The following is a 27,982-nucleotide window of genomic DNA, read 5'->3' as shown; positions in this document are numbered from 1 at the left end:
TTAGACGAACGCGTTAAGGTCATTAGTTTGTTAGGTTAAGGACAAACTTGTAGACGAGTGGCTAGTTATCTTGGTGTAGGCTAAACTCAAATCCAGAAGATTCTGAGTCGTTAACGTGAGATATTGGACGAGTTTGAGGAGAACGTTAACTCTAAATGTAAACGCCTTAAGCGTGAGTCGGAATACGCGTCAGTGAATGACTTAGTACATAAGTGGATTATTGACGCTAGTACAAGGGAATGGAAATAATAAATATCACAGCGCTGATGGCACTGAAGATGTTCGCTATTGCATAATTTAACACGCAATTCATGTTTCAAAATCAATCGCAAGTTTTAAATGAACACACGCCATTCAACTTTATAAAGTGTGTGTCATAGCGCAAGGGTCGAGTTTTGTGTGCACTTTTTATCATCCTTATTATTTCATAGAAAATAAAAACAACATGCTTTTTGGACGTTCTGAAAGCATAGAAATGATGAAAATGGTAATGAGAACTTAATATAAAGAGAATTTGCAGTCACCATCATATTAAAGGAATATTTTTACTAATATCAAATAACTATCTCACCAAGAATATAACTTCATAATGAAAGTTCCGTGTACAAAACTTTTGATTTTTGACACCATATACAAATTCAAAATATACAATAATCTTCGTATCTTGTATATGGAGGAATAGAGGAATACAAGTATATAAACAATGCTGTTTATGCTTTACTTGTTACCCGAGCAGTTCACATGGTGTCAACAACGCTGACATAAACATAGGTATAGAGCACTAATGCGCTTTTAGGCGTAGCTGTTTTACTCAGTTTTTATCTTAGTGACTTTTACATAACGCCAACAGACACGCATGAATATTTTCTAATATTTAATAAGCTGATTCGAGATACAACCTCTAAATATTTGCTACATCACTGCGTATGTGCTAAATTCAAAGGATGTAGCACTGTTCAGTGTAAGGAATTCCGGACTTCTCTCTGTTTTGCTCAAACGACACAAATTGTGGCCCTGTTACAATTACGCGTTACAATCCATCTCGTAGAATTTCACTTTCGCCTCCAAGATGAGAAAACAATCATTGGCGAAATAGTATAGTGTCACGATAAGAGAAAATCGTTTAATTATCATACCACAATGTTTGCCGTACTTGGTCAGCACGTCTGGAAATCATTCCTTAATGTGTGGATATATAGGCTGCCATTATTAACAAGTTTGCTATTTTGAATTCAATTGTGTATCAAAACGCATTGTTCTTAAATGTGGCATTTTCAATTCGCAATTAGATTTGTAATGACCATCGTCATCCGAAAATGGGTCTTATTCCATATGCGCCCATCATATACATAGCCCACTCAGCTATCTCTTCTTCTGGTAAGGAGAAACATAACATAGTGAGTGATTTTATAGCGAACAGCATCGCCTAAGGCCTGACTGCGCAAAAGCACATGTTGGGTTTAACAAACTCTTGCCGAAACGCATAAGACCCATTTTCGCATGACGGCGCTATTGACGTGTGATTTAAATGTGTCGAAAGAAAACTGCGTTTAAATCAAATATCAACATACGATATATTTCGATAGTGAAGAAAGATACTCACAACAAGGCATATGAGGACACATATGAAGTGCTCTCCCGTAGTATATTTTTTATCTACTCACACTAATGTGTGGTTTGACAAAGCTAACACACATTTCATGCGGTGAATATGCAACTTACAAGTGAAAAACACAACACAATAGTTTAACTTTTGCTTAATTGTATTTATTTATTTAGAAAAGTAAATTGCAAACTTTATTTCAAAGTCAGCGCATTAGCCGACTACATTTTAAAAGATATTTATTGTTTTAAATATATTTAATATAATATATTTAGTTGTTTTCGGTTTTAGCGATTATAAAGCATTTTCGAGGTTGCCTATAGTATGCCTGTAGTAATTGATGAACTCATATCCAACTGTCTCACTGGGGGCTGACGAGGTATAAGCGTAGTCAGTTTCGCTACGACGTCGGGTATATGTTTTACTACGAAAACATGGTGTGAATACACTACTTTATCAGGCGAGTTTCATATTTTCTGGTATTTTTGGATTAGAGAACCGAATATCTAGTAATGGTAGGTACTTATTTTCAATAACAAACTAATAACAAATGTGAGTAGATGCAACCTTCTCATTTATTTTGAGCTAAAATCAAAATATGTTTCTTTGAAGCAATGCACAGGGTGGTTTTTCTGTTAGAATAGAAAATTACGATAATTCAAATTAAATAAAACTACACGTTACTTTGATTCAGAGTACATCACACATTTTTAAGTACAAAACAGGTTACGAACATGTATTTTAATTATTCAAATGGTTAGTTTCGAAGGAAATTACAAGTCGCTTTATGTATAGGTTTCGCACAGAGTATGTATTGGTTGTGCTACGAAGTACAAATATAATGTATAGGTTACTCAACGAAGTTTCTGTATCATTTTCAGGACATATCACATGCAGTTTGCAGTTAATGCAGACTGCCATTTCCCAGTGGAAAAGATGCTGTGCTTCATTGTGCGAATGAACATCCAAACGAAAAGGTTTCCTTTATGTGGGAGATGCTTTGTGACACTGCACCAGGTGTACAATACAAAAATCGCACGTTCAATATTATGGGTGGCGACATAAAAAATGTATGCTGAAAATATAACATTCAATCCGGTTTCTGGAAAATTGATAATTCCGACAAAATCTACAGTGACAGAAAGTCCTGTACGAAAGATATCACGAATAAACACACCAACAAAGTATGTCAATTGTCAGATTATTTATTATTATTTATAGATTATTCTCATTATCTCGAAGTTGTAAGGACATAAAAAAATAGTTGGAGATATTTGGAGTTGGAGATAAACATTCGACGAAACCCGCAGACGAAAACAGAAAAAGGAAAACCGAAAGCCCAAGTCTCACTATTGCCGGTAGAGCCCCGGTCCATACCGGTTTGCTAACGCAGGTCGACAGGCGAGAACCAGGATGATTCTTAGAATTTTATTAACGCGGTAACACTATTTTCCAGTGCCGCCCCGGTTGAAGCCGGTCAACAGCCCGGCAGAGTCCCGGTCAACCCCGGACTGGTTTATCCCGGTGAAGCCCCGGCAGTGCTCCAGTTGTCGCTGGTAATGCCCCGGTTGATCCCCGGTAAAAGCCGGCCGCGTTCTGGCAGAGCCCCGGTATACCGTCACTACGCCGGCACTCAACGGGGCTATACCGGCATCAGACCCCGGTAGAGCTTCGGCAACGCCCCGGTTTAACCGGGAACAACCGGGAAAGTATTAAAATGTTAAATACCTCCGGTATGAACCTGGAGTCACATCTAAGGACCGGCAACGACCGGCTTGGCATGGTAAAAACCGGGACTGCACCGGGAACAACTGGGACGGCACCGTCAGAGCGCCGGTTTACTTATGTACCGTAACTATACCGGGACTATGTCGGCATTCACCAGGCTCGCCGTAGCTCCGCCGGGGCCAACACAGCTTGTTCCCGGTGCAGTCCCGGTAGTTCCAAGTGCCACGCCGATCGTTTCCGGTCGTTGCCGGTGACTCCCGGTTCATCCCGGAGGTATTACACATTTAAATACTTTCCCGGTGGAGCTCCGGTTGTCCCCGGTGGTCCACAGTTCATCACGGTGGAGCACCGGTTCATCTCGATAGGGCCCCGGTTCATCCCGGTAGATGCCTGATCACGCACCGGGGCTCCGCCAGCATCATAGTGAGACTGGGCCTTAACCGCATTGTAAAACGAGGTAAATTTGCTGGCCGTCATGTACGCTGTAAACAATAACCTGTGACAGAAACCCACTGCAACACCTTTACAACAATATATTGATTAAGCAATTGCGGATTTGTGCCATTGGGGTCCTACTTTCCACACCTTACGGCTGTTACAGGTGTTGATTTTTGAGGTAAAATCATGTATACTAACATGAAATTCATCTCAAAATTTATTGGCGATAACAGATTTTTCAAGAAAATCGATTTGATATATACAATGTAAAAATCAAAATCCGTATGAGATAAAGAAGGATCGAAGTTGGGACATGGGATTTACTTTGACATAAGCAGTGTTTCGAGATAAGCGAGTTGGACATAACGAGGATAGAATGTTATTTGAAAAAGAATACCGTATACTAAAAACCTATCGTCGGTCTCTATCCTAAAGAACGTATAAGGCATTGTCACAAGGTGAAGATGCGTAATTTTTATTGAGACCGACGACATTAGGTTATCGACTCTCAACTGTCGTCTCATTTATGGATTTTCAATTTTGATCGTTTCCTTTGGCCTAGTCGTGAATTTAATTATATGATAATAATGTGCATTACCATGTCGACTGTGCGCCTCAGATATTTTTTTGTCGTTGTTATATACTACCTCTTCCTCAAAGGAAACATCCAGCTACTCCATGACTGTGTGTTTAAAAAAAAACTTTTCTTTCTTTCGCCTTTGAGAGATAACCAATACGTTTTCTGTGAGAAACCTATACACGCTAAAGCGTTGTCGTAGCGAGGCATATACGTATACTGTCAGAGACATGATCATGCATAATACTACTATTAAGCCTTTAATTATGATTACAGGGTCACCCTTAACATTTATTAACACACCAGTGGCTTAACGATGCATATATCAATATGGAAATTGTAAAATTGTGTCAATAAAACACAGTTGTAAAACTTAATTGCATTTTTTACAGTGAAACTTGACTTCGGTTTGATAAATCAGCGGTATATTTAATGTTTAACCGCATAAACCAGACACATGTTGAATCATAATTTGATGTAACAGGTCTGTGAAATGTTATTGTGCTTAAATTCAAAGTTTTGTTATTACAAAAGCATAATCTTACCTGTTTTAAACACAATTTTCCACTATTCCGCTCTTCGATGTCATGTGCATTTACACAATGTTTTCGTAGTAAAACATATACCCGACGTCGTAGCGAAACGAACTACGCTTATACCTCGTCAGCCCCCAGTGTGTCTATGTATTCAAAACTGTGAATATAAACAAGCTAAACCTTCTACTATTGCGTTGCTAGCACCCGTAAATACAAAAGATCGCCGCTATCTGTTGAAAACCAAAGTACGTTTTCCAGAAATACCCGCTGTAGTAGCATGAACGAGGTTACGAAACAGGTCATTCGTATTTTTATTATTAATTGTTTGTTATATTCGGGTTTAGCGATTATGAAACATTTTTTTGTTTTTGTCTATCGTATCGCTGAAGTTATTGTTGAACGTTTTATAAATTGAAAATATAAATAAGCGTTAACTTTTTCCCGAATCTATTTATAGCCTCAATTTACGACCTGTATTACGTCATTGAGGTGTATGTGAGAGCGTAACCTATTGCGTTGTTATCGCCCGTGGACTTTCCTTTGTTTATCGACAGGCGCATCTATCAATAGCCTCATATTATGAATGGACTGAGCAAAAATACTACGTCATGAAGACGCTGCAGAAAGTGGACTATTTTATTCATTCATAAACAATCTCCTCCGCGACACGTACAATACGATCATTGTTTATTGATTTTTTTCTATAAAAGCACCGTTCGAAACTATTGCATTTAACACGATATTAATATCTTGTTTCAATTTGTGAATGAATATAATTGGAGAACTCAAACCTCTTGCATAAATTATACAACTCTTTCTCGCGCGGATACGCGTAGTAAGCGGGTATTGGGCTCCTAGTAGCTAAGCCGTATCGACCTGAATTTTTGACTAACCACCTTAGACGGTCGCTAAGCGACCATCTAATAAAAACAAAACTTTCAATCCTTAATTTCATTATACATTCATAAGTATTCAAACATTTAAACAATATAGCACATACATAATAAGGTACCTGTTAAAAAACTACTAGCATTTTTGCAAATTTCAATCGACCCTGCGAATGAAGACCACCTGTGAACAAAGACCACAACGACCAAATCCATTGAGTGGTCTTTATTGACAGGTTAGACTGTAATGCATTATGAATAGGAAATTAACCGTTTTGACTGTGAAAATCACCATGCCTATGTCCATTCAAAGTTTGATATTATTAATTCAAATTCACAGTTATTAAAGTTAAAAATAATACTTCAAATCCCTGCAAACACTATTGAAACAAATTCACAGTTTATGATCGTTATTGATTCTTTGTTATTGTATACATTTAACAGTATAATCTTGATGCATCTTCAGTTGAATGATAAAAATGTAAATCACTGTTTTAACACTAATAATGAAAATATTTAGGCTAACTTAGTAAAATAATGATCCATGATTTCTAAAGTACTTGCAGACAAACACAAAATACTGCTGTGATAGTAAGTTAGCTAATGTGATGTTAATATGGTTCCAATAGATACAAATCAAATCATAGCGTTGATTTATTAGTAAAACTTTAATAGATTGGCCATTGATAAAATGATATTAAAATTATACTGGTAGTCTTCTTGATATTATATGATAGCATTTGCTTGATAAGCCAGAATTATCACAATCCAGTGGTCTTTTAACACTGTTGATTTCTCACTGACTGTATATATAATACGATCAGCAATTATAGCCTGTATTGCATAAATAGACTAGTTGCAATAATCCAACTCACAGCTATTGACCTAGTTGCAGTAATCCACCTCCCAGCTATTGACCCTCTGGGTCCTGGGGGGTATGAGCTGTACGTATGTACTCATAAAAGCTCAGAGCATTCAAGAAGAACTACACTCGGAGAGGAAAAAAGAACTGTGAATACCGGAATGGGTCTGAGCTGTTTAATGGTTTTTGGGAGGGCCATGCGGATGCAAGACATGCTGTAGCGGGCATCTCTGGGCTTTGAAACATTAAAAGGTGGCGGATTGTAGTGAAATAAGGTCACTTCCAACAGTCTTGCTGTTGGGCTAGCTCTTTAGCGACGTGGTTAAAGTGTCTGACTACCACTCTGGAGGTCGTGGGTTCAATCCCTGGCTTGAGCTCAGTATTTTCACATTAGAGCACTGTCCTTTTCAGTGTGACATCATGATAAATTTGGTCACTCATACAAGTAGTGAATGCTACGTCTGTGTGCAGGGAACTATTGGCTTTGCGTGGTAAAACATGCCGTGAATAAACAAATTTGGCATGCGTATATTGATAATTAAATAAATCCTTGAAGGTATATTTTTGGTGTTGCATTGTTTGCGATAATTCAGAAATTATGTTACTGTTTTATTAATATATAAATAATTGGTCACTAGAGAATAATACAATTAAGGATACATAAAAAGTTTTGTGTCTGCACATATTATTAACTTAGAATGTTTATAATTTAATGTTGCATTTGAGGTCAAATAAATGTATTATGTCCGTAAACATTCCATCCCAATTTTTACTGCTGTGGACTATGAAACTTCTCATTCATTATTAAGAAAAGGCTACAGCGTTTTGATTTTGCCATTTTGGGGAAACAAATATCGCTTAAATAGCTGATTTCGGAAAATAATAAGCTGGTGTTTGCTAATATTTGTGTGAAAACTGAATGATCTCACAAACACTTTTAAGTCGGTCTCCATTATGCATAAATTAATGAAAACCCCCTTACACCTGTGCTCAATTAACGTACCACCGCTGTATAAGGATGTCTGCAACAAGCAAAAATATACTTTGGCGGTGACTTGAGCAGAAGGAACTGTTTGACAAACTCAAGACCAATCCCTCTGTTGGCACCCGTAATAAGTACAATCTTTGGGGCCAACATGTTGACTTGTGTACTATGTTTTAACCTTTCTGTTTTCCAGAAACCGCGGTTAGGATTAACTAACTTCTACTACACAATCTTCACGGACCCCCCCCCCCCCCCACACACACACACACAAACACAAAGAAAGACAGCTGCTGGTGATGCCGTTTTAATAATGTAGACAAATCCCGATATTTTATTTACTAAAGTATGGGATGTTCTGATTTGCGATATTTTAAAAGTAACCTTTTATATATGATTTTACGTTCTGGTAGAAACAGGGCCGTACATGTTTGACGGGGGAGGGACCCAATCGGGGAAGGTGTGGGAGGGGTCTCCCCTATCCAATTTAATTATTATTTATCAAGGTTAATTTTAATGCTCATTTTTTTTATTTTGTGTTATAAAATAACAAGTAAATAAGCGCTTAATTTCGGAAGTCTTAAGCTTTAATCATTCTTAAATCCACAAATTGAGTTATTAAAGGGAGATAATACTATTTTGCTAATTCTATACTTTTTATACAGTTTAACAGCTTTGTATCATCATCTTTTTGAAATAGTGTTGTTATTCATTAGCCATTTCTATATATCTCTGCTAATTCTTGGATAGATGTACTCCCCAACAATACAGTTAGATTTGTAGATCTACCGAAACTTCTAATATGTTAAATAAGTGTTTCCTTTAATACTGTTAACATAAGCATAAAAAGTGTGGTAATTGATTTTGACCTTGACATTGGCAACGGGTAAGAAGCCAAATTATGTGGGCTGTTTTATGACCAACATCCACTGTATTTCCTGTGGACAAGTGTATAATATACCTTTACCATATTTTAAATAAGCCTTGCATGCTCTGGGAAAAGCGGTTCTGATGTAGGTGCGTTAGGTGTAGTCTCATATAAGCCAATGCAGTCTGTACAGTCTAAACCGGATGTTTGCTAAGAAGAGACTTCCTTTCAACGTAAAATTGCATAAAAGCTGAAAGTATGGTCCCTGATAAGCCGGTGCAAACTGCACGGGCTAATCTTGGAAGACACTTGCCGCACATACATTAAACCTTGTTTCCCCAAAGTTAGGCTTAAATGGTATAACCAACCGCACTGGTATTTCAGCTCAATCAATGCGCCAGGGAAGCAGCGGGGGATCTCTGGTTAGTGGAGTGGTATGTAACCTGTGTGCTAACCACTATACAAACAGGTTAAGATTATCGTGTAATGAATATTCTGAATTTATGTGTACCATAATGATTATTACTGTTTACTCCTTTCACACAAATGTCAATTAAAACTGAAACATATCTAGCCATTAAAAGAAACAAAAAATTGACAGGATTTATCTTCACTTTACTTTAACGGCAAAGCCATTATATGAACATTATTACCTAGTGTGTCTGGTGTAATCAAGTCACACATCTCGCATTGTGCGCCATATATTTCATATACCAATCTGTCTTGCAGCACTCTGGCAGTACGGACAGTGCCAACTCGACAGAGCTGTCCTTCGGTAACGATGGCAGCCAGTCAAGCCTGGTGAAGGTCTTGAGCTTACCACCTCTGCGGTCACCAAAACGTCCAAGATGGCAGTTGGGTAAGCCTGGGCAAAGGCAAGCGCCTCCACATTGAAACAGCGCCCGGTGCCAGAGGGGACGGAGGTTTGAGCGGCTTGGACAAGTACAGACTGGTTAAGGCCCCAGACTGGTTTGCAGGACGTTGGTCACAGACTGGTTTGTATGACAAAGGTCCCAGACTGGCTTGTGTGACATTGGTCCAAAGGTTTCAGACTGGTTTGTGTGACATATGTTCCAGACTTATTTGTGGTACGTAGGTACTAGACTGGTTTGTGGGACGAAGGTCCCAGACTGGTTTGTGGGACGTTGGTCTAGTGCATGGGACACCTAGACATGAGAATGGTCACAAGGTCAAGTGGAATAAAGTGCAGACGACTTGGTGAGATATGTGAAGACAGGTATTGCAGCAGAATCCAGTGTGGTGGATTTATAATGAAGGTTTTTTTATACCCAAAACTATGTTGTGGACCAGGGATGCAAGTGATGCAAGCAAATGGGGCATGAAATAACAATACTCTACAATTACTTGATTTAATTAACAGAATCAAATATTTATTGATATATACTGAAATATACGTTCTGTGGTATCTTCTGCATAACCAATGTATTTATTTTGCCAGTTATGTGCAATCGTACATTATTTATGAATGTATTATGCTAATCTGATCTTGAACACAATTGTTACGGAAATCCAGGACAAGTGTATGTCATCCGAGGATTGGAAAATATCTGTCTCCTTTTATTCTTATGCTACCAAAATGGACGCTGCCTGTGCTATTTGAGTACACTATTTGAAAAACTTATATATATATACTAATATAAAGTAATATATACACTTTAAGTGTAGAGACGAGATTAACTGAAGCTGATCATGTTTTTAAGTTAGCTGATTTACAGTAAGATAACAAAATAAATTATGTACATTGTATCAATCATTTACTCTTTGAATGGTTTGTATAAAACATAAAATTGTCCTCATCAACAATAAATAAAACATTATATACAATGGCTTGAATCGAACATGGTCAAAGACAGCTGCATATTTATGGACATTTTTAATAACTGAAGTTTGTGGATAAAAATGTAAAACCTGGGTAATGTTAGTATACTGGTCATGTACAGTAGTGTCACACACAAATCACGAGGAATCAGTGGCATTCTAGAACCATTATATCATTATATGAAAATGTATTGAGCATCGCCAAAGGAACATAAATATGATTTGTATTGTTCATCAGTTTACATACACCAGAACGTAGTACACAGGACCAATTTTAAATGAGCATTTTTATTGTGTTTTATGTACAGTAAATGTGTATATACTTTCTTAGACATTATGCATGTATTATTAACCATATTCTTACGTAGTTCAAGGAGAACTCGTACCAATGTGCAATCAATTTGTAGATAGATGTAAATGTAATGTTCTATTAATCATGAGGCACACAAATGAAATTTTATTATACTAAAACTTGTGTTCATTGGATGATATTTTATGTATTTTTACAAGTATCGTGTAATGCACGATTTTAGTAATTTACATCTTTCATGGTTGTTACGGCTTTATTGTTATTGTTTTGTCTTTATTTTTATTAGTAATCGGTACTATTGGAAAAAGTGTGTACATTGTTTAAACACCACAAAGGTTAGTACTGAGAACTTAATTGTACATATTGCGTAGTCTCCATGTTAATTGATGGGTGATATCATGTGTGTAATGCCATGTGTACATGTGGTTACTTTTACACTCCTTTTCTTTCCCCAGCAATGGAATTGAGTACAAGTATCTGTTATACAGAGCAATAAAGAATGGAAGATAACTATGCCTTATTATTTATTCATCAAAACTTGCATAAATTTCCATAGGCAGACTCATGGCATAATATTGATGTTTTAAACCGATACACACTTACACACCATTTAAAAACATTAGTGCATATGATTAGTAAAATAGAAATTCAAAAGAGGTCATATTTGTTAAGACAACAATTTTTCATTTATTTCAAAAGTGAATTATTCCAGACTATATTTTTATTCAATATGTACATTCAAACGTCAATTTCAGCAATGTGGCAATGTTTATCTCATACTGTTAATAAGAAACAAGCTCTTAAAGGTGTTATTATCTGGGGTTTTCAAAATTTATAGGTACAAATAATGCTAACCAATTATTTTCACTAAGTATTGGCTATATTTAAATAACAAATGATACAGAAAGTAAATTCGAAAAGACTTAAAATGTGCCAGCTTGATTTGCACTGGTCTATATATTGGTGTTTTGTCCAAAATTTAGCATTTCCAGAGTAATTCATTTTAAAAAGTTGAAAGAGAACTACAAATTATGAATGATATAAAATATGCACCACATACATGTATATCCAAAATCACATAAATGTGTTCAGCCAATCAAATGTCAGTTTACATCTATCAGCCTATATTTTTACCAGCCAATCTTATCGCCCCTTACTCCATGGTAGAACTTGCCAGTGCCCTCCTCCCCATGCAGTTTCTCCATGACAGACATGCACCCTGTCACACTGGTGACCGTGTCAATCAAGGCATTTGGTCCGCCCATGTCTGTTTTCACCCAACCAGGGTGAATGGCCGTTGCAAGGATACCCTCATTCTTCAAGTCAAGGCTCATGTTTGTCGTGATCATGTTGAGTGCAGCCTGAAGACATTTAAGGTTTGAGTTGCAATGTTTTATGAAACACACATACTTTAATATGTCACTGCATATCATAAGGCCATCAAATGTACAGCAGTTTGAAGTTTTAAGCTTCCTTCTGATTAACCCTTTACCACTTAGATGCGTATTTTAACGCATTTGTAGTCCCTTAGAAAGTTAAACTTAACAAGAGCTGTCTCCATCGGAAGACATATGCCCCCAAAAACGCTTTTTGAAACCTACACACAGATTTCGAAACCTAAAGGCGGAACCTCAGTTCAAGGTCAAGGTCAAAGGGATCAAATTTATGTGCGTATGGAAAGGCCTTTTCCATATACACATGCATACCAAATATGAAGGTTACATCTAAAGCGACATAGAAGTTATGAGCATGTTTCGAGCGGAAACGCAATTTTTTGATGATTCAAGGGCCGTAACTCAGTGCCTGGGTAAATTTAGCTGATTATCAAACTTAACATAGATTGTATTGCCTTACAAATTTTTATGAAGTTTGGTGAAGATCCGATGACAATTGGTGGAGTTATTGAGCGGAAACGAGAAAAAAAACTCAATTTTTATGACTCAAGGGCCGTAACTCAGGAGTGTTTGGGTCAATATGGCCGATTATCGAACTTGACCTAGATCTTATGTCCTTACACATTATCATGAAGTATGGCAAAGATCCTATGACATTTGCTTGAGTTATTGAACGGAAACATGAAATAACGCAATTTTTCGATGATTCAAGGGCCGTAACTCAGGAGTGTCTAGGTCAATTTGGCAGATTATCGAACTTGACCTAGATGTTATTGCCTTACACATTGTTTTGAAGTTTGGTGAAGATCTGATGAAAATTGCTCGAGTTATTGAGCGGAAACGAGAAAAAAAACTACGATGAATCAAGGGCCATAACTCAGGAGTGTGTTGGTCAATTTGGCCGAGTATCGAACTTGACCTAGATGTTATTGCCTTACACATTTTGATGAAGTTTGGTGAAGATCTGATGGCAATTGCTTGACTTATTGAGCGGAAACTAATCCGGGCGGACTAACTAACTAACTGACTGACTGACGGGCATTGCGATTTTAATATGCCCCCAGAACCTATGTTCTGGGGGCATAATAAAAAACATTTCTTGCTAAATTCAAGTTTTAAAGGCTTCATTTCAAACCCTTAGTTACTTGATGAGCAGCAAACAGCATAAACCCTGAACAGGCTGATCTGGTTTTATGCTGGTTGCAAAAGCCATTTTTACTTTGCTTCTTATAGGGGAAAGGGTTTTCAGCCCTCCTGTTCAAACAAAGATCATGGTGGGTTTTGCAGTAGGAGATTTATTTGCATGCAGAAAGAAGTCACTATCAAGACTCCATTTGTTATTTCAACAGATATAAATTTGTTTTCACAAATCAAGGCTTTCATCTGTTTTCTAACCAGATATATTAAGATCATCTAAGAAAATGACTAGTCTATTACATTCTCCATAAATTATATATTCTCAGTAATATGAAATTTGTATAACCTAAGCACTCTTTAAGTAATGCTCACAAGTCTGTAGTCAGTAAAAAATGAAGCAATAAGAAACAAGTGAAGGTTTAACAAATCCGGCATCTGTGAAAGCTTTAGGTGATAAAAAGAAAGGATCACAAAATATGCAAGACTTCTATCATCTGCTTGTCTAGTTACCTTGGAAGTCCTATATGGGTACCTACAACCTAGGAATTCCCATATACATACGCAAACACCGTTATATATGTTCAGAATGCTTAAGAACATGACAGTGAGGCCAATGAGACCATACTGGCGCTCAATTGGTAATTCTCGGCTCTGGTAGTACTTAAATGTACCCAGTAACATTTAATTATACTTTAATATACCCCGGGTATGGAAAATATACTAAAACGTATCCGGGAATTCTAGTGCTAAATTGGTCGTTGTTGGCCTTTTTTGCAAATACCCCGGTAAATTATTTTCATATTTATGTCAATATTTTGCAAAATGGCCTCTTTATTAAGGACACTCATTCTCAAAAAGCATGTTGAGGCAGGTTTTGTTCAAAGAGAATGTTGTTTCGTATTCCGTAGCGTGTTTTACGACATCGGATTTGGGCGGGAATAAAACTCGGGGACAGTCTAAAGTGGCCGTATTTCCCATACGCCGGGTACATTAAGTATACTTAAGAGCACCTCGGGATCTTTAAGTAGTACCCAAGCCGACAATTACCAATTAAGCCATACAGGCAGCTTGCTTAGACAATGAGAGAAAGTGACACCAGTGTTTTTATTCAGGTTGAGGGGAAAGGTGGCGGGGCCCTTCAGTAGGGGAATTTCGCGTTGTTTTGCTTGAAAAGGGGAATTTTTAGCTTGTTGTATAACTGTGTGTTTTAAAGGGTTAAATCACATTCAATAGCTTATATAGTGTTTTATAAAGTTATAGAAGCATATTTCCAGCTCATTAGCTATTCTCATAGAGGATACATTTTAAGATAACACAAAAACGTAATATAAAACATCATATTCTTCATAGCCAAAGACATCAATGTAGATGGAAGAAGTCAAGTAATACATTGGGCAAAGATGAAAACACAAGTTAATCTACTTAATTTCAGTTCTTAAACCAGGTCAGATTTTCAGGTAAATCTATTGATTATCACTTATAAAATCACTGACTTTGACAAATTTAACCACTTATTACTAAGAAATGAGGCAATGACTGTTTTGATTTACCTCCCTTTCATATTCTACATTGTACCTGGCCACCATTTGTTAAAACATAATAAAGCCAATTATTTTGTCTAAGATGTTTTGTTTTAGATAGAGCTAGCTATATTTATTGAAAAGATACCTGTTCCCACCCTTCTTTACCATTTTTTTTTCGAAAACTCAACAAAAACGGGGTCGCGAAAACCGATGACAAATAGCAAATCGCCGAATTTCGGCTTCTGTGTTTTTTATACTAGAGGCCAATTATTGTTTTAAATGATTATAAATTGTTTTGATACATGTTTTCTTACATGTTTCTCATCATGTTGACTATAATTATGGATTAAAACTATTCTTTTTTTTATTTTTTTTCTACATATATTTATATAGACATCCCGAGAGGAATTTTCTTCACAAAAAAGAGGAAATTTATATATGTTTTAAGTAGGGGAATGGGGTCGAAGATCGGCCCCAAAATGGTCCCCAAAAAACAATGCAAGTCTAATTCAATTTAACACCTGTCACTGCCGTAAAATACAATTTAATAACATACCTTAGATGCTCTGTAGGCATATAATCCACTGGATGAGTTCTCTGATATGGATGCAACGCCTGTACTTATGTTTATAATGGCGGCACGGTTACATGACATTGCTGCAGAGGGATCAACACTTGCTGCTTTCTTCAACAAGGGTAAGAAGCTCTGCAACAAAGGTGTAAAAATGTGTTGGGTGAATGTATGACCACTTGAGAATATTTTCTAAAGATAACTGCCATCCTACAGAACACCTCACTATCTGCAATTATGTGTTCCCTAAAGCCTGCAGTTTAAACCTTCAGCAGTACAATACTGTGTTGGAAATAGGTAAAAAAGAAGAATAAAGATGTCATCTTTTTCAATTCAAATAGACTTTTGACAATGATTACACATGTGCGCGAGTAGTTAAAAAAACACACTTTGTATGGCAACAAGACTCATACAGAACATACTTATGGACAGGTTGTAAAACAGTATACTACCATTGCGCTTGACAATATTGTGTTACTATGTGTGTTATCAATCAAGCTCCAAACAGAAGAGTTATCAACATACTACGTAATACATAACAAAAGACTTGACTGACTATTTAGAAAGGGAAACCATGTGCAGATTACATAGGGCATCATGTTATAATCATGGGCCCTGCTCTGTGAAAAGTGGGTTAAATGCATGTGCGTAAAGTGACATCACTGATTAGTATGTGCAGTCCCCACAGGCTAATTAGGGATGACACTTTTCGCTTATCTGATAATTTTCATTTAAAAAAAGTTTCTTCTTAGTGAAAATGCAGGTGGGAAGTATCGTCCCTGAGTAGCCTTTGTGAACTGCACAGGCTTATTCGAGATGAAAACTTATGCACATGCATTAACCCCATTTTCACTGAGCATGACCCATTTTTATTACTGTTTTTCAAATTGAAGTTGTCACATTAATTACTTGGCTGTTTCTGTATAAGTCAATACACATGTATGATATAATTTATTCCCTACCCTGAAAAGCTAAATTTGATTTAATAAATAAAAATCCAAAACCATATATCCAGGCTTATAAGCTCCTATAAAATGCACAAATATATCCATATTGCAACAGTATGATTGTTGCATTGTTGCATTGAAGACCAAATATTCATATTAAACATAATGTTCAATTCAAAACTGAATTATGAATAAATTAGACAAACCTTAACAACCATAAGTGGTCCAATGGCATTGGTTTCGTATACTTTGGCCATATCTTCACGCGTGGCGTTATATAAGTCTGCATGGCTAATGATTGCAGAATTGTTGATGAGGAGATTCAAGCCCTCGCCTTCTACTTTTGACTCCAAAAATGCCTTCGCATTATCGATGGAGGATTGATCACACACATCTGCAATAAGGTTAAAAAAAACACAATAGAGCTGTTTCAGGTGTAACTGATTGGCACTATAGGCTTACTCTCAATCGCCTGTCCTTATTTTGGTCCAAAACATAATCCTGAGATTACACAAAAAGTACATAAGTTAGGCTGATGCAACTTGGTATGTGGAAAGAGAGCCAAATGAGGAATATACCTGTCATTCCAGTTCTTTTTTGCATATTTTGAAGTTGCTAGGGTTAAAGAAATACACATGTGTTTGGAAATTGTAACGTGAATCCTACCCTACTTAAAAAGTACTACAGCATAGTTTATCAAACTTATTGAGATCTTGTTCTTACTCGGACAACTTGCTTAATATAGCTTCAGTTATCTTAAGATCTCACTTATACAAATTTAGATATGAAGTTGATATAAAACTTAAATAGGATTTAAATTATGTAAACTGAAGAGACTATTAAAGTACACTTGTTGTCTTCCTAGAGGGGTGATGTGGGTAAATTGTATTGCCAGTATAGTGAACTTAAGCAATATCAGCAGAACTATTGACTGTTACAGCTTCACTGTTAATGACAATACATCATAAAGCGCTACTATCATACCTAACTTAAGGACATGAACTGATGGATTTCCTTTTGCCACCCCTTTTAACTCCTGAAAATACACAGAGCAGTGTATGTTAATGTAATACAGTTAACAATAGGTGTATTAAAATCTTAGAAAGGATCCTGATCTTTACAACAGGTTAAAATCATCATTCTTGGTAAATTTGAAGCTTTTATATTTAAGATAATCATAATGTAAATTGAATTTGTTGAATTTTATTAAACCAAAAATAAATAGCTTGTAAGTATATCAACTAAAGCAAATTTTCAACATGCAATTTTTTAATTTGACTCCATAAATCTAAGCAAAACACAAAGTTAAAGAAACTTGATCACATATTATGGTATATTGGTAATATGTCATTAAATATATTTATAAAACATATTCAGAATAGGAATAGTATTAAATAATACTAATCATGAGAGCATTTTTGTTGTTGAATTATCTGTTTTTAACTTTTAAAACTAGTGTTCATTTGTTTAAATTAAGACATTGCTGAAAAATTGCAACTGATTGATCAACATGAATTGAAACTTTCGTGAGTCTTGTCAGTTTATTTGGCAAGAGTGATGGGACACACTCCAGGACCTCTTATAATTCAGCCTAAGGAACGTAAAGACATCATAAACATCAAAATACACACACTCCATCAATCAGTTTGAGTTTTGTTTTCATTAAATCAATTATGTATAAGTGTGAGAGTCATGGAATTAGTAAGATGTAAGCAATTTCAAGGCAGTAGCTGTGTGAATCTAAAGCCACCCGAGTTTGAGGCAGAAGATATGACACTATTGGGAATAATCTGGCACCTTCAATTCACTTGCATTAAATTGGCTTTCACTTTGAGCCTCACTAATAACTATAACCATTACCCATGAAAACACAAATGGAATTGATGATAGTGTGATATTTCTTTAAAAAAAACACAGAACATGTTAATAATATAGTTATACTTACAATATTAATTTATTATGCTATGTGTAATTTAAAGTGTGTATCATTTAATATCTGGAAAATTTAAAAGTATACAGTAGTTGGCCTAATTTCGATTGCAATTGGCAGGGCTCAACATTAAGGGTTGTCCTATTGCCCCTGGCAAGTATAAGTTGGATCCGGGCAAGTTATTTTATAATCAAGTTGTCGGCCCGGGCAAGTGCAAAAAAGAACAAAGGGCATTTAATTTAGACTTGACTTTAATAAGACTTTAATTGCTGTAATCATTTTGTTTAATGTTCAAAAATAAAAAAAAGGTTTTGTGGTGTATCATTTTGATCTTTATTTAAAAATACGAGGTTTACAGTTATTGTGATATTTCATGTGTGGGCAAGTGGCTTTATGTTCAGGGCAAGTAGATTTTCTAAGTACTTGCCCGGCAGGGCAAGTTGGTTTTTAGGATAATGTTGAGCCCTGATTGGGTACTCTCCTTTTCAGTGTGGCATCACTATACATTTGGTTGCTAGCACATATAGTGAATGCTAATGCAGAATGCATTGGCTTTGAGTGGTTAAACGTGCCAAGAAATAACAAATTTAACATGCATATAATGGGAATGAAATAAATCTTTGAAGGTAAATAGTTCAGTGCAACATTATTTGCAATAATTCAGAAATTTTGTTACTCGTTTTATAAATATATCAATAAATGGTCACTCGAGGATAATACAATCACAGACCTATAAAATACATTTTTTGTCTGCAAATATTGTAAACTTAGAATGTTTAGATTAAATGTTGCAATTTGAGGATAAATAAAATGTATTATTGATATGTCCGTAAATTTCTATCCGAATTTTTGCTGCTGTAGACTATCAAACTTCTCATTCATTATTAAGAAACAGCCAAAGCGTTTACATTTTTGGAAACAAATATCACTTAAATGGCTGATTACGGAAAAAGATATGCTGGTGTTAGCTAAGATTTGCGAGAAAACTGAATGATAACACAAACACTTTCTATTTAGTCGGTTTCCATAAATTAATGAAAATCCCGTTACACCTTTCCTCAATTAACGTACCTCCGCTGTGTCAGGCTGCCGGCAACAAGCAAAAATATACTTTGGTGGTGACTTTAGCAGAAGGAACTGTTTGACAAACTCTAGACCAATCCCTCTGTTGGCACCCGTAACGAGGACAATCTTTGGGGCCAACATGTTGACGTAATTTTGTACTATTTTTTAACCTTTCTGTTTTCTAGAACCCGCGGTTAGGATTAACTAACTTCTACTACTGTGTATGAACACACTGCACGAAAAACAAAAAAAGAAAGACAGATGCTGGAAATGTCGTTCTTATAATGAAGAAGATATCCGATATTTCATTTCTAAAAGTCTGGGATGTTAAGATTTGCGATATTTGAAAAGTAATTTATTTTTATGATGTTGCGTTCAGGTGGAAATGTTACATACCACTTTTACTCTATAACATATATACAAATAGCAATACCAATACCATGAACACAGCGTTGTGGGCATTCGTTTGAGGGATTCTTCAAACTTCGTATCATAAATACAAACTAGTATCAATTAAAGCATATATTTTCCGTCTTACTTTAATGTTTATCCATCATACAAGAACCTTGATTGTACCAGAGCATGGGCCTCTTGCTATCAGGAAAAGTGATGTATCAAGTTAGCTCACAGCTTATCAGTAGTCCCACATGCATTCAGTTACGTGTGTCGTTATTATCCCCCCACACACACAAATGGGTAGGAAGTTAACATTGCACATATCTGAACAACCCGAAGCTTGTACGTTTAACTCCTCTTTAACCAATGCGTTGATCTCGCTCAACATTCACAGCTTACTAACCTTTATCTGATGATAATATTAAATAAAATATATAATTTATATATGCAAAATGTTTTTGCATAATACAGCCCGTTGTCTGATTTTCAACTATAAAATATGTAGTGATACTATTTTGAATTTTAAACGCATCTGCTGCTTACTTGCGGATTTGTTTCCCAAACTTTCACAACTAAATCTATTATGTAAATACTCATACAGAAATGAATTTTGGTTACTTGACTACTTTTGGCTCTAATATCCCCTAGTTATTTTTCTTACAATGTAACGTAACCAACATTTTGGGCATTATGGAATTAATATTAAAATAGTATTTTGGAAATTGTAAATAGATTTATCATACATTATTAAGGTTAAGTGATACTTGAATGATGAAAATTATTAGTAGATTCATTTGATATTATAATAGTATAAATAACATAAAAGGCTTTCCAGCAGCACCTTTGAAAATACTAGGAGAAAACTAGGAATGTTATTTACAAAAAACTAGGAAAAAACTAGAAAAATATAGGAAGGTTAAAACAAAAACTAGGAGTTATTATTAAGAAGTTTATAACCTTTTTTTAGTTTTCCCTACCTGACAACTACAGTAGATGAACATTTCATACAACAGGGCTGTTAAGCTGACTAAGTTTTCTTTTGTAATCATCACAGAGCACAGCCCAACCTGAAATTATTTTTATTATTATTAAGCAATGAACATAAACACAATACAATACACATATTGAGATTTTATGCATGAGTTAAAATGAGCATTTAACAAATTAGCAGTGCAATTTTAAGTACAAAAGTAAGTTACATTTTTAGAAAATTGGTAATATGCCTCTACCTATACATGCATGTATATCTAACAAGCAATGCCATCAGTTCTATAAACTTAACATATCTTTAATTGGCAATTGATAATAAGCGCAATATCTATTAATGATTGTGATTATAACATTTTAAAAAGAACAGACACACCAAAGCTAGAACATATATTTAAACTGTGAAAAGCTGTTAATTACATTTATACATGTCAGGTAGTATGCCAGGAAATTGTTAAAGGCCATCAACACTATGGCGTTAACAAGGATACGCAGCTTATGAATATCATAGGTATAAGCATGCTAGTAATGGTTTACTATACAATTTTGTTCAATAACCCATCTACCCTTGACACATAGTTCACTTGTTGTCTTTATTTGTCTTCTTGAAGAAGGAATCAATCATTCGCATTCTCTTTTTTTCAATGTCATTCCTCTCATTCATACATCTATCCATGGCAAAAGTTATTTTGTCGAGGTTTGACTTCTACACATCTAGTAGACCTTGATCTATGTTCATTTCCTTAAAATCATTGTTTTTATAGCCATGGCTAACCTTACATTTGCTTCATCGAAGATTTATCTTGCCTTTTCCATATCAATTTTCATTTCTGATTCATTTTTCTTCACGTCCTTATCCTTATCATCTAGCTTCCTTTTGCTGAGCTGCATTTTTTCAAGTTCCTCTTTCTCCGTCTGTTGCAGTTCAACAGCATCTTTTCTTTTTGTCTCTAGCAATAGAGCCCTGACTTTTCAGCTTTTACTTTCTCTTTGTATTTCTTGTGGGCAAGGCTGGCATGACTCAAAAGGTCCTTGGAAATATGGATGTCAGCAATGTTCTTGTACATAGAGATTGTATCCTTATTTAATCTCAATCCATTTACGGATCTTTCAGATAATTAAATCCTCTCTGGTGTCAACAGCTTCCTATTTATTGAGAGACTTTTATCTACATCAGCATTTCCATGTGGTAGACAGAGAAAGGTTAGGACTAATTTCCTAAGATGAGGGTACTTTAGCTCACCACTAGCACTCTTAATACTCAGAACATGGCTCCAGTAATGATCAATTCTGATAAGCCCTCCATACTAATCAAATATTTCGTCATCCTTTATGGTTTCTGACCTGTACAGCTTCCATTCATCTGTCACCTTGGACACTTCTACATTTTCAATTGTGGGTAGTACTGTGCATAATTCTCTGAGCAGCTTTTGTGCCTTCTCATAGGAGCGCACTTCTGGATGAAGGCACAGCAGAGATCTTAAACCATCATCACTGAGAGGAAGTTTGGTTTGTAAATAGCTAGCAACTGCTTGGTAAAACTTTCTCAAATCATATAAATGAGTCTTCTGTTTCCCAGAATCAAGAACAGATAATTTTTTCTCCGTGGGTGCACCAATCTCCATGTTTTTTAGTTCAAGCCGATTCTTACTTTCAAAAACATCTATGTTTTTAAGTTCTCCCCCAGTCTTATCACCAACAGCATCTTGCTTAACAAATCTCAGCATTACAGACTGCAATATACTTAATGTCTCCTGATGAATCAAAGGCTCTTGTTTCTGGAACTCTTTCATGAAAGGTTCAAACAGAGGACCAACACTAACGAGGAATAAGATTTGTGCAATATATTCTTTTCCAGACATTGACTGACAAATTTTTGGTACCTGGTGTTGTTCTTCAGTGAAGCATAAGTGTGATCAGCCTTGCTCCTTTGAGGAAGGTCAGTTAAAAAGTATTTGCGAAGAGCTTTCCAATGATTGATAATTATTTCAAGTGATGGTATTAGTATAAGCCAACGGCACTGAACATGCCTTATAAACAGTTTTTCATCCAAGCCAAGATCCTCCAGGGTAAAGCCATAGTCTCCTATTTGACTGATATGTGACTTGAACCATTGAAAAACATCAACAGCCAACTGCTCAGCATTTTCCCCATATGAATTGAGTCCCTTGCGAAATGAGTTGTATACAACATGTAGAGTACAGGGAACAAAGGGTGTTAGTCCTGGTAGCCCGATGGACTTTTTATGATCATTTATTAACTTCTATATTGTTTTTTACGTTTGTTCAATCACTTCCCAGAATCACTTGTTGCAACACAAGCTGTTGCAATGGTAGTTCATAGCTCTCCCCTGAAAGTGTTTCTAATATTGCCTCACTCACTGTTTCCCTTCTTGCATGTCCGAACATTAAACTTTTTAGAAACAATGTATTTATCTCTCCTTTCCTATCATTTCAGAACCTTACGAGGAGATAACATGTTTTTTTTATCTTGGGCATTTCCAGTTTCATCAAACTGAATTGTGTAAGGGTATCTGGATGTTTGAATTTGCTTTTCAATTTCTTTTCTGAAGAAGGGACCAAGGCCGTCTGATATTAAGTAGGACACCTTAGACTTACTCATTGAGAACTGTTCCGTGATTGTTCATAGAAACATGGCTTTAAAAAGTTCCCCAATAGAATCACATGACTTGTAAGTGTAACCACATGATGCAACCTGCAATGTCCATAATGTCTCGGCTTTTGTAACTTGGTCATTTACAGAAAATTGATGCAGAAAACTTTTTTTCAAACTCGTCACCTCCTTCCTTAGGGTTACTTGTACTTGGTACTGGTGATTCGAACAACAGTTTTTGAGTTTTATCTTTTCGCCGTTTTATTGCATCTCTGTGTTTCTGGCCATCAGCATGGCCAATGAGCTGTGCTACTCCAGTTTTTGAGCCAGATATACTCTTGGTACATACTAAGCAATAAGCAGAATAGCAATTAGAAGGATCAGGCTTGCACCATTCAGCTAATGAGTGTTCATTATTATCTAGCTTACTAAGCCATGCGTAATTAAATTGAGTATTTCCACCAGGCATGTTAATAGTGTTTAATACTGCAAACTGCTATAATATTCTAGACCTGAAAAGAGATGATTGAAATTATATAGACCAGACAGATGATCAAATTCTATAATCATATAACCTTTTAAAGAACATACATATGATAAGTATGAATTATCATGCTCTGCTACAGCAACATTGCATTACCTATAAACTACTTGTGAGATAGGTGCTAGTTACGGATCAAAGCAAAAATATAAGGTTGTTACCAAACAATATATAGGCACATACTGATGAACACTTAGGTTGTTACAAAACAATATATATGCATTTAAAGATAAATAGATCAAATTTCTTTCAACGACATCAATATGTAACCCAGCGCATATAGGTTTGCACACAGTTAAGTGGCAAAAGCATTCGGCAGTGTAACACTTTAAAGAGGAACCTTATACTGTTCTTCCAAGTAACACTAGCTAAGAATAAGAAACTGCTTATCTAATAAAGCGTACAGACACTAATTCGCTCAGCATAAGCATCATTGAGAATAAAACAATCACTTTTAAATTGTTTGGTAACAACACTTTTTCCCTCAGCATCAGCATCTTTGGGCATAAAACTATCACTTTTGAAACGTTGGTAACAACAGTTATTCCCTCAGCATCAGCATCATTGGGAATAAAACAATCACTTTTGTAAATGTTTGGTAACAACAATTATTCCCTCAGCATCAGCATTATTGGGAATAAAACAATCACTTTTGTAAATGTTTGGTTACAACAATAATTATTCACTCAGCATCAGCATCATTGGAAATAAACAGTCACTGTTGTAAATGTTTGGTAACAAAAATAATTCCCTCAGCATCAGCATCATTGGGGCATAGAAATTGCACTCTTACCCAAGTAACATACTACATGTTCAGCCTTCCAGAACAAATGCCGTTGCTTCTAAATGTAAAACACACTTGACACATGTAACTTAACATGTGTATGTATTAAGTTATGTTCAAAGCTTACTTTCAGGTATCACCTTTGAATGCTAGACTATGCACCGGTGACACCAGACCACACAAAGAATACCAAATACTGTCAGCTCAACACTCTGAAGGTCTTATTCTAAAACAAAATTTCTAAAACACATTCAAAGACAGTTTTACCTTATCCAAAAAAGTGCCAAAACTTTTGAAAAAAATAGGAATACTAGGAGGTTTGAGACAAAACTAGAAAATACTAGGAGCAATTTTTTTTAATAAGGAAATAGACTAGGAAATACTAGGAACGCTGGAAAGCCTGAAATTTTAATGCAAAAATAGTTTCTGAAAAAATTTCTAGTTGCACGTACGTAAAATGTCAAAATATCAAGCTGTTATGTATTTTGTGAGGGAGTGTTTCGTTATACATTGATGTTATATGGGGTGTATTTACTAAGACGTTATAGTAAGTTGTCATGATAATATTTAAGAAGAACGAAAGGGGATATTTATAAATGTTTGCCATGATTTTAAACAACTGGTGCATGTATCAACACAAAGAAAAGAAAATATCAGGATTACAAGACTACGCAATTGAAGATCGACATCGCGAAACAACGCCTTTCAGTACGAATTGAAGACCATACAACGTGAATAACATGGGGACATCACTGTGTTTTACTCTCAAAGTGAACACATTGTTCTCTTGCTAAAAGAAGACCCAACGCCAGAAGATTTCGAAGGAAAAAAAGTGACGCAGCACTGGACAAAATACTTATGATGTTAAACACTATAGAGCGGGTGCATGTGGTTCATCTATATGACGTGCGTTGATAACGCATCCTAAGTTAATACTTCGGCACACTAAGCCATCAAAGGGAAACACTGCTATAGTTAATACCTTGTGAGCATAATGACCATTAGAAGATCTTAATGTCCCCAGAGAAATGAAGACGCTGGAACTAACAACAAAAGAACAATCAACAACGCAAACAACAACAACGATGATTGAACCAGAAACGACAATCGACGACGCAATATAAACATCGAAAAGTAGATCTGAATCACCAAAACGCATACGAATCGCCACGGACGAGTTGACTATCGGCCAATCTTCGTGACGGTGGCAGTGGCTTCAAACAAACATCGTATTCGCCGCGAGCGGCAACTTCAATACTACATGGGCGACACCAGATGTACTGATGGCAAATAATCAACATAATCGGACCTGACCTGTCATATACTCCACTTCACTTCGATTGACATTTACATTGTATAACAATACCTAATGTTATTTATTTCAGCTGAGACGTTCGTCAAAATCTTATTGTTATCCGCATATTTTTCATCTTATTTGTGTCTATAAGAAAGATGTTTTCATGAACTTCGTTATTCAATAATTGTAAAGATTTTTTTAATCATAAAATGTAAAGAAATCAAATTAAGGGGGAAGGTTGTGTAACGTAACCAAAATTATGGAATTAATATAATAATGGAATTTTGGAAATTGTAAATAGATTAAACAGACATTATTAAGGTTAAGTGATAATCGAATGATGGAAATTATTAGTATATTCATTGGATATTATAATAGTACAAATAACATAAGAAAATTTTTAGTAAAATATTATGTAAAACATCTAAAAGGGAATAACAAAAAATTATACCTTAGGAAACACAAAACATGCATGAAGCATATGTATTACCAACAATCTGACTATGCATATCTTTGAAAATGCAATTGTATACGAGCATAAGTTATCATGTTATAACTTTGTGGTTATTTCGCTACTTAACCACACAGGAGGAAGATAACTCAAGACTGTCTAGTTTTACATTTCCATATAATTAGAATATTTGATTCACATATAACTCAAGAGCATCAAACGTCAAGGCTCCAATCTGTAAAATATACAAATACACATATTAAGACATATGATTAATAATAATTACTATATTATTATAAATATCCTTGAATTAATAATAACATTTATAATATGTCTTGTTCTAGTGGCTTTACAATTGCACCTGAACCTTAAACATTAGTTTACAATACAAATAATAACAAACATACAAAGCAACACACATATATCACATGACAAGAACATTGCATAGTACACAACACACAGTTTTAATTACCAATTTGTGGAACTGAATGGAGTTCACTCCCTTGCTCCTTCTTCCCACGCTTTCTGTGACTGCTGCAAGTTAATCATGCACAAACATTATTAAGTGCATTTATTAGTAATGAGTTAAAACAATTCAAGATATTAAAATATCAAAAGAAAGAAATGTATCCATTGTGCAACCATTTCAACAACCGCGAAAATATATGACTCAACATTAACAACATGTCAAATCCTTCTTTAAATACAAATGAAACAGTAACAATGGATTGAATGCAGTTAAATACAACCAAATACAACATACTAACCAGTAGAAGTCCTAATTAACCATGTATTACTCAAAATATTACACGAAGAAAACCGCTGTCTTTGTCCAACAGTTTCCCTCCAAAGACTGACAAAACCATTCCCAATAGTAAGAGAACTGACCACAAGAAATAGGTTACACATAAGTAAAATAGGGTTAAAAACCACTCGGGTACATACTCCCCCGCTTTCCTAAATGACGTCTCGTCATAAAGTATACGTCTGTGTTTGTCCATGCAATATTACACTAAAATTTTATACACCATATACACTACCATCTATTTACAACTACGTAGTACTATTCATATCTGTAACACTACTGAAAGTTTTACAAACTTCCTCACACAGATATGTAGTATACTTTGTACTTCATACAAAGTATATAGTTATTCACTTTGCTAACTTCCCCCACAACAGAAATTGTGACCGCACAATTCCAAATGTTTTACTTTACTTTTCATTCTTATGTAAAACAATAATAAAAACATTTTATATTTTATTATTTATTTATAAAAATACATAAAATTCATTTCATAACAGCTCCTATTATCTGGTGAGCTATGTTAGAATCGATTTGATCTAAAATACCAGCATCAAACAATACGGAATGCTTTAATTTTACAATCATGAGAATTATTAACCATGCAATTAAGATGGTAATCTTTAAGTCTAGTCGGAGGATGTCTTTCTCTGGTAGATCTTCTAGGTACTGGGACGGGAGGTTCTCTAGCTGTTTCTGTCAAAACAGACTGACTTCTCCGTGTCCTCTCTGCACCATCTTCTATTCTGACATCCTGACCTGTGTCTGTATGCTGAATGTCTTGTTCAGTGTCATGTCCTATGGGTTCTTCAGCTGCTTCTATACTGTTGCCATGGAGTATCTCAGCTCCTTGACCAGTCATATCAGCTGCTTCTTCACCTGCTTCATCAGTTCTTTCTTCAGGTTCGTCA

General features: G+C 35.5%; 1 protein-coding gene and 1 long non-coding RNA gene across 3 annotated transcripts in view; both read right to left on the bottom strand.

The window, feature by feature from the left end:
• LOC127880051 (C-factor-like) overlaps window positions 1-19,412 on the bottom strand; it is a 32,765-nt gene extending 13,353 nt beyond the window's left edge. The window contains exons 1-5 of one of the 2 annotated variants that reach the window (XM_052427281.1): window positions 19,204-19,405; window positions 17,187-17,238; window positions 16,409-16,596; window positions 15,241-15,390; window positions 11,142-11,991 (exon numbers count right to left, since the gene is read on the bottom strand). In XM_052427281.1, coding sequence (XP_052283241.1) covers window positions 11,761-11,991; window positions 15,241-15,390; window positions 16,409-16,596; window positions 17,187-17,238; window positions 19,204-19,338 — 756 coding nt within the window. In that variant the 5' untranslated portion in view covers window positions 19,339-19,405 and the 3' untranslated portion in view covers window positions 11,142-11,760. Of the gene's footprint in view, window positions 1-11,141; window positions 11,992-15,240; window positions 15,391-16,408; window positions 16,597-17,186; window positions 17,239-19,203 lie in introns of those variants that run through there. The other variant, XM_052427286.1, reaches the window with a different exon arrangement.
• A 6,953-nt stretch (window positions 19,413-26,365) lies between these two features.
• Window positions 26,366-27,326, bottom strand: LOC127880189 (uncharacterized). Its single transcript, XR_008049453.1, has 3 exons — window positions 27,034-27,326; window positions 26,739-26,800; window positions 26,366-26,501 (listed from the first exon to the last, which is right to left on the bottom strand). It is a non-coding gene; the product is annotated as an uncharacterized LOC127880189 (long non-coding RNA).
• Between the last annotated feature and the right edge of the window lie 656 nt (window positions 27,327-27,982).

This window comes from Dreissena polymorpha, chromosome 1 (assembly GCF_020536995.1).
Source record: "Dreissena polymorpha isolate Duluth1 chromosome 1, UMN_Dpol_1.0, whole genome shotgun sequence".
Lineage (NCBI taxonomy): Eukaryota > Metazoa > Mollusca > Bivalvia > Myida > Dreissenidae > Dreissena > Dreissena polymorpha.
Note: the sequence above shows the minus strand (reverse complement) of the source record. Positions and strands in the feature narration are given on the sequence as shown.